The following is a 15,689-nucleotide window of genomic DNA, read 5'->3' on the forward strand; positions in this document are numbered from 1 at the left end:
GGCAAAGCCTCATCGCGGGGCGGGGGGAAGGGGGGATACGTAAGGTATGGATCATCTTAAAATAGGTAAAACTGACAAGAAGAAAAATCAAGACACTGACAGGTAAAAGTCAATGAGTCTGTTTTAGAAATGGGGGCAGATTTGGCTCATCAAAGATTTGTAGGCTGTAACTGGACCATGTAACAGACCACTGGACTTGAACTGGACTGTTCAAGTGTCTGAACAGTCTTACTGCAAGTATATGGTTTTCATAAGTTGTATGCATCAATTTTATTCTGTGCTGTAGCAGCCCTCCATGGTTGCATTTTAGGTTAAGTGGCTGAAGATAAGGCCAGCTAAAGGATGAGATCAGGCTAGCAATGTGATATTGTTCAGGCCTTGTGCTGAAGAATTTGATCAAATATAAGTTTCTTTCTTACAGTACACCTACTCACAATAGTAACAAAGTGCTGCTTAGTGATCAAGCCAACAGTAGCTTTTCATGTATTAGCAGGCTAATATCTGTGTGTGTGTGTGTTTTTTTTAAGTGACTGAATACAGAGCTGTGGACTAAAACTGTTGTATGAAAAGTATGTCTAAACAGTTGATTTCACTTTGCAGTATATTCTAAACATGTCCAAAAATTAAAATGAGAGGATTTTAGTGAAGCAAATTAAAAAATCGCGTGAAATCATGTACTTCTCAAACTCTTGCAAAAAACATAGCTGAGAACAGTAGCTGCTTAAGACTTGGTTCATTATTTTATTGTGCCAAAAACCTTGTCTGAGTCTCTCCCCTCTTAAAACATGGTGTGCAAAGTGAACAAAGCTGTAAAGTACTAGTTCTGTACTGAGATGACTTGCGTAATGAGTAGAGGGTCCTACTACTGAGAATTTTACAGAACTTGTTCTCCTTCCAAACCTAGTAACTATGATGTGAAAAACTAAATTTAGTCTTAAATTTGAAAATTACATTTTGGCATAATGTCACCTATATACCAATGTAGGAAAAGAAAGGACAAGAAAGCTCATGCTACAAACAGAACTTCAGAGAACTGGTAGCTACTCGTGCTCTTCACCTCAACCAAGGCTATAAAGAGCATGTTCGTGCCAGTTTGAGTGGGTACGTAGCTCTCCTATGGTTTTAGATCTCTTCTCTTACTCCAGCAAATTTATTTATTTCAAGAAAAATATCTGATAAGACTTACTATGTAAAATCAAGGATAAATCAAGTTCCGAATTGTTCATCCCTATATACTGTCTATTCTATTTCTGAAAAGGCAGTAGCAATCAGGATAAGATTGTTATTGCCCCTAAAATGCCCTTTGACTTGTGAGTCTATAGAATTTTATCAATAGATAGCCTTTTCCGTTAAGATAAACGGTCAATAGGCTACAGAGAGATAGGATGGGGCAGTCTTCCCAAAAGGAAGAGAGGGGTTACTTACCTGCAGTGAGTATTATTAAAACAATTTTGGTCCTACAGTTTTTTTTTTTTTGGTGTAGGATACCTCTACAATGGAGATGAGAAGATTCTTCTAGGGAGTGGTGCAGCCTTTCTTCCTCTCATATGTTGCAAGTAGGATATGTTGAGGTCAATAAAAAGAATGACATCTTCAGCTCCTTTTTTGCAAGTGCTGTTTATGGGAGTAAACCAATAAAATCAAACCTGAAAAGACTGTATTTCTCTCAAATTAATTTTATATGCATTTGTAGTAAAGGTCAGCAAGTGGCACTTATGGCTAAAGTGACAAAGTTTCAATATTTAACAGTCCTTTTCTTCACATTCATATGGCTTAACTGAAAATGTTGGCAAATACTCTCAACATCCCAATATGCTATTACAAAATAAGAATTTCGATACAAAGTCCTAAGTCATGTACTTCAAAACATGAAATCTGAAAACACACTGAAAGGTGGTACAGAAATTAATGTCAGCAGTTTTCTGAAAGCTTCCTTTCCACAGGTGGCTGCAATTTAACTTTTTTTTTTTTTTTTAAGTGTTTTTTAATGTGGTATTGCTGGAGTTCAGATTATCTCAATATCTTCAGGACATCTCAAGATATCCGAGGAAGGATTTCATCCCATACAAAAGCAACAAGTATTGTACCTGAAAAGACAAAATACAAAAAAGACCTTTAAGTAAATATATTTGAGAAGGACACAGTATTGGTATTAAAAATAAATATTATGTTAAAATATTTTAGAGTTTAACAGTGGGGACTGCAGAAAAATGAAATTATCTGTAGAAAGGCTTGGAGACAGCCAATACTTTTTGCAAACACAAACATAATTTCTTGCAAAGAAAGCTTCAATAGACCTTGCAAATGAGCATAAGTGTTGATAATTTAGTTCTCTGAACATTTGTTTTACTATGTTTTGCTTCTGATGTGTATAAGCCAAGGATGGAACACTGACCGGATTAATTGAATGTCCATATTCCTTTACCATATATGGCCTCCTATCTTTGTGTCAGGGCATGTAAATGACAGACCAACCAACTGAATCTTCATTTCTCAGCAATTGGGGTAAGGCTGAGTTCACTAGCAATGTCTGTTTTAATAACTGCACTGTTATAAGGTACTGTAAACAGGTATAGGACAATGGGTTTTTTTTGAGGATCTTTCTAGTTTAGGATCTATTTTGAAGCTGAAAAATGACCTCTAACTGTACGTTTTATAAAGCAAGGGCTGGAGAGAGCTAGTGAAGCCTAAAGATTATTCTCCATTGTCAATATGGAGGACATGCTGATAAAGTTAAGAGATTGTAGGTTGTTCATGAGAAGGGCATCTAAACATACATAGAGGAAAGTAGATGAAGACTTTTTTTTTTCCCCCCTCTCCTGGGGAAAAAAAAAAAAAATATATATATATTCTATTTCAGAAGGGGAGACACTTCTGGTCCAGAATATTCCTCATCCAGAACCACTCCCACAGCTTGTATTTCATGAAGTTTCTTAGAATGACAGAAACGCTTATTGGAAATGCTCTCTCTAGTCCAGTCTCTCACTCAGTGCAGGACTATCGCCTGCAGGAGGTCAGATCTGTCTGGCTTTGTCTAGCTGCCTCCTGGAAAACCTACAAAGATGGAAACTCCACCACCTCTCCAGGTAACTAGTTTCAGTGCTGCAACGCTGACCTCACAAAGGTGATTTTCATAAAGTCCAGCCTGAACCTCCCAAACCAGGGTCTGCAGACATTATCCCTTGTTAGGTTATCTGCCAATACCGAACACCGTCGTCTCGGTCATCCTTGCAACTCCTCCTCACATAACTCTAGACTATTAACCCTTTCACATCATCTTTGCCAAGCTAAACAAGTCCTGTTCGCTCAACCTCTCTTCACAGATCATGTACTCTAGACCTCTGACCATCTTGGCAGTCCTTCTCTGGACCCGCTCCATTTTTTCCACATCCCTTTTGAACTGGGGGCCCCCAACAAACTGGACACTCTTCCAGATGCTGCCTCACAGGTGTTAACAGAGAGAGACCGTAACATCCCTACATCTGCTGGCCACATTTCTCCAAAGTATGTGGTTTTGTTATTTGCAAAGAGAGCAAACTGTGGGCTCCCTTTCCTTCTCCTGGCATCAGTGTAACTCAGCGGGGTTAGAACTCAGTGAATTGGCTTGCAGCTTCTACTGATTCACAGGAGTTTACATAGAAATATATACCCATGCATATGTGTGTGCAAATGGGGCTATATACCACCCCCCCGGTGCAACCTTTACACTTAGCCTTGTGAGTCCAGTCCAATTTTCCATTGACCAAATCCTCAAGTTTCTGGCTTCAAATTCTAGTGGTTTTGTGTATCAGCCACTCCTCCAAATTTATCACCATCTGCAAGCTGGCTGAAAGTACAATCTGTCTCACCACCCAGGTGACTGATGAAGGTATAGGCCATTATCAACCCCAGTACCGACAGCGGGATGCTCTGCGTGTTACTGGCTGCTGACCACAAGTCAAGCCATTGACTACAACCTTTAGAGCCCAGTGGTCCATTCATTTCTTAGCCCATCTAGCAGTCTGTTTATCCAGTCTATACATCCTTGGCTTTGAACAGAGAAGGCTGTGGGAGACGCCGTCAGAAGTCTTACTAAAATTGAGGTATTTTACATCCACTGCTTTCCCCTTGTTCACATAGCCAGTCATCTCAGCACAGAACAGAATCAGGTTGGTCAAGCCTAGGTTGCCATTAGTATATCTGAGGACTGTTCCCAATTACCTTCTAGTCTTTTATATGGCTGGACATGGATTCCAAGGAGAGGTGCTCCACATCTTTCCAGCGACTGAGGTAAGATCAATTAGCTCACAGTTCCCTGGCTTCTATTCCTTGTCCTTCTTCAAGACATGTGCAATATTAGCATGCTTCCAGTTGTCAGGGAGCTCCTCCAACTGCTGTAACGTTTTATAAATGATGGGCAATAGCCTCACAATCACATCAGCAACTCCTTCAGCACTTTTAGGTAAATCCCAGTTGACCCAATGGATTTGTGTTTATCCAGCTTCTCCGGATGAACCTCCTAACCTGCTACTCCCTCACTACTGACTGCCTTTCTCCTTCCCCAAACTTGTTGTGTTATGTAGAGGGCTAGGAGCAAACTTTTTGGAGGAAGACCAAGGCAAGAAAACACTGCGTACCTCAGCCTTTTCCATGTCTTCCATCATGAAGTTTTCTCCCCCATCCATCAACGAACCAAATTCTCTCTGAACTTTTTTTTTTTTTTTTTGCCACTAGGACAGTTGTAAAATCCTCTTCTTGTTACCTCGTATGTCCCCAGTTTTAGTTCCAGCTTGGTTTTGGCCTTCTTGATTTTGTTCCTAAGTGTCTGAATAAAGGGCTTTTCTACACTTCCTTTACTGCCCACCCTTGTTTCCACCTCTTATACGCTCTCCTTTTACTGTCCTTCGTTCACAGAGAAGCTCCTTGTCTAGCCAAGTGGGAAAGGCCTCCTGTTAAAATTCCCAGTTTAACTAACTGCACACCTAAATGTTGCTGAGCTCTCAATTAGCTTTCTTAAAAAAAAAAAAAATAATAATAATAATAATTAGTCAGCTTTCCTGGATACTTTTCCCCTTTGTGGCAGCTTCCCAGGGAATTCTGCCTAATAATTCCCTAAGTAAGCAGAATTTTGCTCTCTTAAAGTTCAAAGTCCAAACAGCTCTGCTATTTACCTTCCCAGCCTTCCTCCGGACCTTGAACTCTTGCGAGGACTGCAACCTCAGCAGCCATATTCACCAGCAGTTCTTCCCTGTTTGTGAGCAGGTTAAGTAACCACATTACCACTGGTTGGCCCTTCTAGTATCTGCATTAGACTTTGCTGGTGACAGCTTCCTAGGAACTTCCTGGATTGCATGCACATTGATGTTTTGCTCTCCCAAATGATGTCTGCATCCCTGAAATGCCCCAAGAGGACCAGGGTCTAGAAGCGGGAGACTTCAGCTACTTGTTCATTGAAAACCTCATTTTCTACGGTCGGCCAGATGGCCTGTAACAGACCCCCATCAAAACATCCCCAATATCACTTCCCCTTGACCTAGATCCAGAGATTCTTAAACAGGCACAGCATTGGTTACTGCAGTTTTCCACAGCCAGGGAACTCCTTAACATAGGGCACAACTCCCCCTCCTCTTTACCTACCTACGAACATAGGGCACAACTCCCCCTCCTCTTTACCTACCTATGAACACGCTCTAGTTGTGCATGCTGTCCCATCAAGTCTCCCCGACTGCACATGGACTTGCAACTTTTGTTTCTTCCCCAAGCTCCATGCATAAACGTACTGAACTTGATGAAAACCTCTGAACGTCATCTCTTCTGAACAGAAGGGTGAAAGTCCCACCTGTGAGTCCCCTTTCTCTTGCATACCTTCTATTTACTTCTACCACTGTGAACTTTTGTGACTTTAGTGGCATTTATTTTCTGTTCTGATGGCGAAAAACAGTTTTCTTCTGAGGAACAGTAGTAGCCTTTCTGGTAAAACTGATCTAAACAAATAGGCATCAATTCTCCTTTTACAGTCTTAGTAACCTAGCAGGATGATAGGCTGACACTTGTCTAGGAAACAGTTGCATTCTATTGCCCTCATGTCTAGTATTTTGTCACCAGCTCTTCCACCCACAGCTGCCATCTCCCTGGTATGAAGCAGAAATATTAGCTCAGTCACTACCGTTACTAAGGAGGTAATTGACCCTGGTACATTCACTGCCTGGACAATTGGCATGAACTCCTTTGGCAGCGATCCTCACAACAAACTCACAGTAAGTGACACTGAAAGTGTCTTTGTTACCTCGTTGGTACTTATTGCTTCTCGGTTTTCAGCTCAGAAGTTAGACCTGTTGGTGCTAAGCCATAAACACTTGCTAACATCAATATTTACTAGGGTGATGAGTAGCTGTTTTGATGCTACTGTAGAATCACCTTCACTGAAATTTCAGTAAAACCACTTTGAAAAATGAGTTCCTTAACAACAGTTCCAAGATTATCTTCATGAAAGACCACAATAATTCCAGTGGATTTGCTTATCCTAAAAGAAAATAATTGTTTTTATCCTCTTGTGAAGGTGACTATCAATCTCCCTCTCAAGTGTCTTTTCTAAGAAAATTGTTTAAGAGAGGGGGTTAAGCATTGTTTCATGGCTAGATCAGGACATCCGTTATATATGGAATGGTCTCAGTCTTCATGTCCTCATGAGTATTTGATATGCCCACAAATGAGACCACGTTACTCTCTGCACAGGCAATTTGGAGTTTCATGGTATGCTAGTCCATGGTTCCGCACATGGTAGTTATTATAGCAAATCACAAAAAAACCCTAATGTCTCCTAAAATAATTTCCCAGAATAAGATCAACGTAATTTAACCATCCAATATGCTGATGCTGGCTAAAGTGAGACATCAAATTAACATTTTGTCCTGGATACTTAAAAGTCTCCTTATGACTCTGTTTCTAGGAAGTCTGAGACAATATTTGTACTGACAGATGGATTCTGAAAGTAATTTTAAAAAACGCATTTAAAATATCCCTTCTTCATCGACTTCCATTGGAAGTTCTTTTCATAAGTGTGTTATTATTATAAGAGGTCCATTTCCTAGACACCTATCATTTGGTCCAATTCTAGAATCAAAATTTTACTCCTATTATGTTCTAATTTCCAAAAAGCATCAGAAAAAATGTCACTTGATGTTAGATTTGTAGGTCTGCATTCCTGCATCCATCAACTCGATCTTCAAACGCATCTTTTGCCTCTCTGCTTCCCTCTCCCTTACCTTTGTTTACAACTCTGATTATAAGACTAGGTATATGCATATATGAAGTTCCTTGTTTTGTAATGAGATACTCATACTAATAAGAAACAATTCTGCCCGTCATGTGATCCACAGACCTAATATCGGTCAACAAAATATTTGGCTACAATAGCCAAAGTGAAGTTTCCTGAGTATTCACATGTTTACGATTACTTTATCTGCAGATCATTCCCCTACTAAATTACAGGGAGCATTCAATGTGTCCTGTACCTATTTTCTATATACTAAAGATAAACCTCCATTTACGGATCTTCATAAAAATGTAACAATACTCCCTAACCATACTCTAAATTCCTCAAGTCACACTTCCAGTTGACTCAACAGCTGCTCTTCTTAGCAATGCCTCAGTCACCTGAAGGTCTTCTGCAAAACAGTTCTGAGTGCACCTTGCTAAAACAGTACAACAAGGTGTTTCAGCATTCCTCCTATTTCTTTATGTCAGTTTTCAAAATATGAAAGCCCAAGTAGTTGAAAGCCAGATAATCTCAAAATGGATCTCAGGCAGCAATAAGTTAATATATCAGAAAACTAAACTTGAATTCTGAGAAGCGTCATGCCCTGCTAGGATACGGATGATCTCATCAGCCTTTCTTAAAGCATTTCATTAGCTGTTAACTGGAACTGGGCAAGCTTACCCAATTGTTCAGGCATCCTGTTTGGATGTCTAATTTAAGAAAACTGTATTAAAGTGAACTGCAGTTAGATTTTAAAAAAAAAAAAAAAAAAAAAGTTTCCTCCATTTTGACTTACTGAGAGTTACCACAACTGGAACATGCACTGACATGCACTCAAAGAAGAAAAAGAAATTATTTATTAAAATTGAAGCCTCTTGGGATGTTTTCTGTATGTGTTTCACAGCTCACCTTGCTTCCCGTATTACTGTTGTGTCTTCTAGTAGGATTAACAGTCATTAAAGAACCTGAGATTAGTTGACTGTCTCTTTTATGCGTCCTCAAAGCACAAGGCTCAAGATTAGTAAGAGTAACTATAAACAATCAACAGTATTACATGAAGCATTTCTATCTGAACAGAACTAGAAGTTAAAATCAACAACTTCCAAATTAAAACTGGAATTTAGGCTGGAAAAATTCCAGTTACGCATATATGCATTCCTTATTCTTAGGCTAAGAAAAGATTATTTGTAATAGTGATCCGGGGGAAAACACACAGAACGGGAACTCCGAAGCGTAGACACCGTGGAAATGAAAAAGATTTGATTTTATAATGGTAATTATTGAGACAGCCTACTTTAAGCACTTATCATAATAGCTAAAAATAAAAAATAAAAAAAAAGGATTAATCATTCCTGTGTTCTTGTACAATGTCGCAAAGAAAGACAGAAATTGACTTCATGCTAATTTATTTGTATCTCTCTTTGAACTTTCTCAGGTTAGTATTTGCTTTCAGGTAGCCTCTTCTCCTTTTTAAGATTCTGCTACAATCTACACGTCTGGCTAATATTCGGTGGGCTTTTGGTCAGTGTGAGAATACACAGCATACCTCAGACAGGCTGGATTTCAATACTGAGGAATAAAATCCCAAACAACAGGCAGCTCTAAAAGGATCACATTCCAGAGTAAATAGCTCTCGGTTTGTAACTTATCAGTTAACTTTACCCTAAATGTTTTCCATTTAGAATTATCCTATTGTTTGTTTGCTAGTTACAATAAATATTATTGCTCAAACTATTCCATAAGTACTTAGATTTTGAGCACAACATATGAACTAAGCAATTATATAACCTTGGTTTGCAAAACAAACTGTACTAAGTTATACTTACTCTACATAGACCATTAAGCAAGTTTTAAAATATACAGCCTACATTTGCAAAAAGAAACTACGAATCTGAATGTCTTCTACACATAACTTTTAATTAAGCATCTTGTAGATTTTATTTGAAACAGAAAACTAGTAGACTATGAAATAAAGAATACCTATTTCCTGATTTTTGCACCATTTACTAAGTAATGCTTTCTCAAAATAGACAACATTTTTAAGAACTAACTTACCTAAGGATGGTGCTATCCAATATACTAGTGAATAACTCAAAAATTTCTCATAGAAACAATATGGATGTAATGAAAAAGCCAATGCTGGGTTAAATATTGCTCCTGTGAGATTTCCACCTGAAATAAAATGTAAACAACATGAATCAAACCATCTTTTTGACAAACACTTACTTTAAATGAAATACAGAAGTGTAAATTACACTGCAGATGTAAATGCAACAAAAAATGCATACCCTGCAATAAAATGCACTAGCAGAAATCATTTGAACAGATAAACCCTTAGGAACAGTTATTTACCAAATGATATGGTATGTTAAACTGGGCAACAGTTTTCTAAAACAAGCTTTTAAATATCTGAAGCATAGGCTGTAATTTTCTTTATCTATTTCTAGCAAATATTGTTTGAAGATATGGGTTTGGCTGACATTGAATGTTTCAGGTGATAAAACTGTAAGTTGCCTTGCTACTGTTTTGCTAAAAATGTCTTGCTTATCGTCTGTATCATGCTTTTAGAACGGACAGCAATCACACACGTTAGTAAATAAATATTTTGCTTCTATTACATCCCAGTGTTATACTCGCCATTGTAACACCTAACATGCATAGGATTAACAATCACTTACTGAAAGTCTTAGTTAAGTTGTTTGTTATTCTGTTCTTTGACATTTCTCTTTTTATATACTCCTTGTTATTCCTTTTACCACTACTACGGTTTGGGAAGGTTTGAGAAGGTTTTAATCTTTGTCCACTCTCTTCAATTCACTCCGATTTGGCACTTGTTCTCAGTAGCAACCCAGATTTACGGTACGCTCCGTTATTCTGCATCTTGACATATTAACAACTTCCACTGTTGCTGGGAAGGCCAGGTAGCATAATTTACTTTACTTCCATCTATCTATAAATTCACTGCTCCTACTCTTATACCCACAAAAACACATCCAATAACATAATTTCACCCTCAAGAGGCCGTTTCTGTTTCTGAATATACATTAAAAACTAGACAGTTTTACCTGCTGCATTTCTCCAATATTCACTATTAGTAACTACTAGAATATCACCCATACGCCAGGGCCACTTGTATTAACTGGTTAAAATGTTTATGTAGTATTAAATAGGTAAAAATATCCTGTGGTGGCATACTGCATTTAAAAAGTGATAGAATGGTAAAGCACGCTAGGAAATACAATGCTGAATCTCGGAGTCTGTATCCTGGAAACGATACATGATTAGATGGGAAAGGAAGTGTAACATCTTTGACACAGCAAACATAAAACTAATGTGTGTTCCAGCACAACGTGTGAGAAGAGAATTTTGATTTTAAAATTACTATAGGTAAAAGCAAAATTCCAAAAATACTTAGAATTAAAACATATATTTGACATTTTTGCCTTGACGTGGTAAGCTCAGAAACATCTAGCCTATTTCATGCAATTCTGGCTTCTTTGAAATATTGCCTGTAAATTAAAAATCCCTAAAAAGGTGAGGGTTTTTTATTCTCTAATTTTCCCAAAGGAAATCCCCCAAATTTTCCTTTACCAACATGTTTGCAGTCTGCATCCTTAGCCTCTGATATAGTCTGCTAACACTTAAAGACACAACCATCTCTTTTTCCTTCTGTCCACTAGAAGCAATGGAATGAATCTGGTATTGGAACTTTGCGTACTACATGCACTTCCATAAAAACTCGGCCCGTGTAAGACTAAATAGAAAAAAAATTCCCAGTGTTTGTAACTATGAAAGAGAAAATGCAGAAGAAAAACTACAGGAACAGGTTTTAATTTTGAAAACATTTACTCTATCATCTGATGTTATTTGTTGGAATAAGTTGCATGGCAGACCTAAGTAACTTTCATGGGGTACACACAGTAGTGACCTACCAACACTTAATTTTCCCATCAGTTCAACTCGGTCAACTGTGAAAATACAATTTAATGTTTTCCAGCCCTGTATGCATATCAATCAATTTAGGTGGGTTTAAGCCATAAGGATAGGGCTGTATTTCAAAATTTTACCCAAGCCAAATTTGATATGGAGTAAGAGAAACCCCTTCTTACAGTCACTTTTTAGATAGCAATCATTCCTCTTGCAGGATATAGCTTTTAAACAGATAGTAGAACATAAACCATAGGCTGAAATACGATACATACTGTAAGAGATGTACTTTCTAACATTTCCGCTTCATAAGTGTAATAAATTTAGGTTCTAAAAGTACAATCACATTGGCTTTTAAAAACAAAGTATAAAAGGAAACCCTGAACATCAATTTTATAAGCTTAATGCATTTTTTGGAGTTCCTACCGAGAACACCAATATCTTTCAAACTGAAGCTTGAAAAATCATTATTCATACAATATTATAAACTTTGTGGTATTTTTATAAGGAAAAAGTAAGGCTGTTGCAGGTTTGTCTAACTTAGCATTGCTTTGCCTAAATTTGTTGCTGGCTGCCTAGCCCTTTGGTGTTGGGGGAGTGGAAAAAGATTCAGTCCTCTTAAAGAAACTGCTCAAGTGTCTTATAAAAAGTTAAGAAAAGAGGTGCAAAAGATTTCCTGAGAATGATCCAGTCCAGCCAAGTTAAGCATTTGGCGGTCTTCAATGACTGTATACAGAACTTTACCTGGTGGAGTCACCATCTGTAACATCTAATGCAGAAGTCTACTCTTCCTACTATCTATATGGAGCACTGATTCCCAAAGTGGGGCAAGGGAAATCTCCCCCTCAGCAAAGATGGGAATGTATCCTGGAAGAAGGTATGAAGTCCTATGAAGAAGGCTGCAGTTACTGAAAAGTATGTAGCCTCAAATACTATTGCCATCCTTCTCCTGGAAAAAAAAAAAAACAAAACAAAACCAACCGTGAGCTATGTGGTCCAGATAGTGCCCGTTTCACCCATGGGAGAGGAGAGGTGGAACAGATAGTGGATAAGGCTATACATGCGACCTGTGGAATATATCATATACACCAGGCACAGGCAGTGGCCATCTCCCAGGCAGCAGTTACCCAGTGACTAGGGAACGCCCCTAGCAGTTACCCAGTGGCTAGGGAACGGTGAGTGAGGCAGGATCTATAAGACATCTGTTACAGCCTCAGTTACTCTGCATGCTGTGAGGGAGATGTGCTGAGTGGGCGTGGGAAAGGGAGAAGGGTCCTGATCAGCAGCCCACAGGAGAAGGAAATATATCGTGGAGAAAGTTTGTATGTGTATGTGGGCAGAGGAGAAGACAGAGCAAGAAGAAAGGTTTGGGAACCTGTAAAACATGCTAGGTTTACCTCACCCTCCACTGAAGGAAAAAAAAAAAAAGAAAGAAAAAGAAAAGAAAAAAAGAGGTGTAATAGCAAAACCCTGTCACTTTATCACAGGAAGAAAGCGGTGCTCCCATACTTTTTGTGTGATAGCTCAGTGATAGGAATCTTGGGTTTTATGTCCTCCTCCAACTTGAAGAGGCTTCAATCCACATCTTAGGAGTACACACTAAACACCAGGCTCCTGACTATTGCAAGGAGAAGAATGCTCCTTTCACCCTCCTTTTTGAACTTGAGCGTATAGCAAAGAATGCAAATCTTAAGAAGCTTAGAGCAGAGTGCACAAAAAAGATTTTCCACTAATGAGTCGACAAAACCAAGTTCTAGATCTTATCCCTAGAATGCATACATATTTTATAGCAATCTTGACGCTAGATTAAAAAAATAGGAAAGAAAAACGTCCAGGTAGTACAAGACCTTCTGCGGATGATGCAGCATAGCTAGACCGTGTATGAAGTAGGCCTGGGCTCAGTAGATGTGATGTTTCCCGGAAGCATATGCAGATTAACTGCACCAGGTAGCCTTACCAAGTCCAAATACACGACTAGGAAGGGGACCTGGCATACAGGCTTCAGCTAGAAAAAGATACGAGGCCAGCCTGGCCAACAACATGGGGCATGAATTCTCTATGTGAACTAGCCAAGAGAAAGGCAACGTGACACAGATTATTTTACGTGATTATTTGCTAAGCAGCAAAGGAATGCTAATCAGGAATCCAGCTTTCTATATGTCTAGAAGAGGCACTATAATCTTTGGCCATGCTTTTACCAAGCAATTCAGGAATATACCTAGTATGCTGAAATACACTGCTACCCTGCCTGAGCTCTCAAAAATTAATTTTAAAAAGTAGTTCAAATCACTAAGTTAGTTCTTTTAATTCTCCATGGACCTCTTCTAATCTTTTTAGTATTTCAGCTAAACATAATGGGTAAGTTTTTTTTTTTTTGAAACATCTGAACGTTCTAGTATAGTCTATTCTACCTTATTCCAGTATGCTAGATATCATAACATAGTTAAACCTTTTGGACAAGGAGTCAGTGACACTCTAGATGTCTCCAGATAAGGAAGTTCTCTCTCCCTCTCACAAACTGATTTGAGCATTCCCTCGGTGTTTTCCTCTGTGGTGGCAGCAGTAGCACAACCTGGTACGAGGAGCTTTGTAAACGTCTCTCTCATCTCCCTGTACCCCAACGCACAGAATCGCCTTCCCAGTACAACCCATTGCCTTTAAAGCCATTCTTAAGTGACTGCACATACATAAGAGGTCTGGAGAGAGCAAGGAGCATCAAGACACAGGGGAACAAAGTTCAGGCTGACGCCTGTACCTCTTCCTTCCCACCAGTCCAGAGAGGCTGTGCAGGTAACAGCGCCCCAGGCCTGGGAGGTAACAGGTGGGACAGAGGTGAAAGCAAGGCAGAGCTGGGCCACCCAGGGGCATAAGATGCATGTAGATGTCATGATGTAATAGACACTTAACATTTTTTTTTTCAACGCTTGTTTTCATGCGTATTTAGAATCTATCTTTTCTTTCTGCATTCCACAAATATTCATTTCTGGTTCTGATTTAAGGATTTAACGTAGCTGACCGGCGTAAACGTCATCGATATGAATTAATGCGTTATTTAAATGTAGCGCATCCAGGTTACAGGTCTGCACACTGAAGTTGCACAATCAGTATTTCTTCCCCAATGCAGACAGCGGTGCTTTCTCACAGTGCCACCATGTAAGATCAGAGCACACTGTGGCACACCTTACATGAAATGTCTCATGCAATATGAGGTCAGATTATGAAACGATTTTTCACCGAGACATCTTAATAAGCGTTCAATAAACTTCTTAGCCATATTTACTCGTAGATCTCATATAGTTTTGAATATGCAAATCATTTCATTCTTAACCGCAAACCTGCAGTAGAATCTAATCAGGCAAACTTTCTGTAAAGGTCAAATGAACTCTGCCCACACAGCGCATTTGCGGGGCCAAAGACTTTTTTTTAAATATATATACACACATATACTTGCAATCTAAGAAAAACAATTTTGCATTCTCACACTTTAAAAGAATACACAAATTGGAAATTTACAATTTGATCATTGTAACAGAGAGAGGAAAAAAAAAAAGACTAACCTGAATACACAAGCATGGTGATGAGAAGAGCAATAAAATGGACTCTGAAGTTGGGATGAACAGCGTCCAGTTGCAGTATGGCCAGCTGGAAAACAGCAGAAAAGAGCAGCTCTATGAAAAACGCCTGCGTCTCCGTGGTTTGCAGGGGATTGCTGCAGCCCTGTGCGAGTGCTCCAGCATGCGGTTCCGCGACGCCCAGGCTCCAGACAAAGTGCATAAATCCTCTGGCCAGCACCGCAGCGACAAACTGAGCACCGATCTTGAGTCCACCCGCCTGGGCCGACATCCCATCACCCCAGATGTGCTGCAAGGTGCCGCAAGGGTTGCACGTGCTGCCAGCCAGGGTCAAGCCGTGCAGGACGGTGAAACCGTAGGTGAGGGCGAGCGCGGTATGCGGCCGAGGCTCCGCGTCGGCGAGCAGGCAGAGCTCGTTAGTGCAGGCGCAGATCTGGAAGGTGCTCAGCATCTCCAGCAGCAAAGCGCACGGCCGCGGCTGCGAGCCCAGCCGGCGGCGGGCCAAAACGCGGCCGAGTCCCACCGCCGCCACCACGCCGGCCATCAGCAGGAGCGAGGGCCAGACCCCGCCGACAGCCATGGCGAGAGGCTGCCGCACCGACGGGCTCGAAGGAGGAGTTGACGCTGGTCCGGCCCCGCTGCCCGTGGCGGGGAGAGCGAGCGGCAGAGGGAGGCAGAACGACGAGCTTTTCTCCTTCCCGATGAGGAGCCAGCTCCTCTCCGCCGCCTGCTCGCAGCCTGCCCCAGCCTGAGGGGCAGCGAAGGCCGGTGGAGGACGGGGGGGGGGGGGGAAGGGGAACCCCTCGCTCCTTTCGGCCTGCGCTGGCAGAGGAAGGCGGCTGCGCTCGTCCCTCAGCCCGCCCGGGCCTGGGGGCAGAGCCCGCTCCCCTCAGCCGCCCGGAGGAGGGGGGGGGGGGGAAAGAGAGGGAGGGCGACGGCCCCCGGCCGCCCAC

General features: G+C 40.5%; 1 protein-coding gene across 1 annotated transcript; it reads right to left on the reverse strand.

The window, feature by feature from the left end:
- Window positions 1-15,689, reverse strand: AQP11 (aquaporin 11). The gene is made up of 3 exons (XM_009688327.2): window positions 14,722-15,689; window positions 9,293-9,409; window positions 1-2,087 (listed from the first exon to the last, which is right to left on the reverse strand). Exons 1-3 carry the CDS (start codon window positions 15,314-15,316, stop codon window positions 2,035-2,037), a joined length of 765 nt encoding a protein of 254 aa, XP_009686622.2. The 5' UTR covers window positions 15,317-15,689; the 3' UTR covers window positions 1-2,034.

The sequence above is a fragment of the Struthio camelus genome, chromosome 1 (assembly GCF_040807025.1).
Source record: "Struthio camelus isolate bStrCam1 chromosome 1, bStrCam1.hap1, whole genome shotgun sequence".
NCBI classification, from domain to species: domain Eukaryota; kingdom Metazoa; phylum Chordata; class Aves; order Struthioniformes; family Struthionidae; genus Struthio; species Struthio camelus.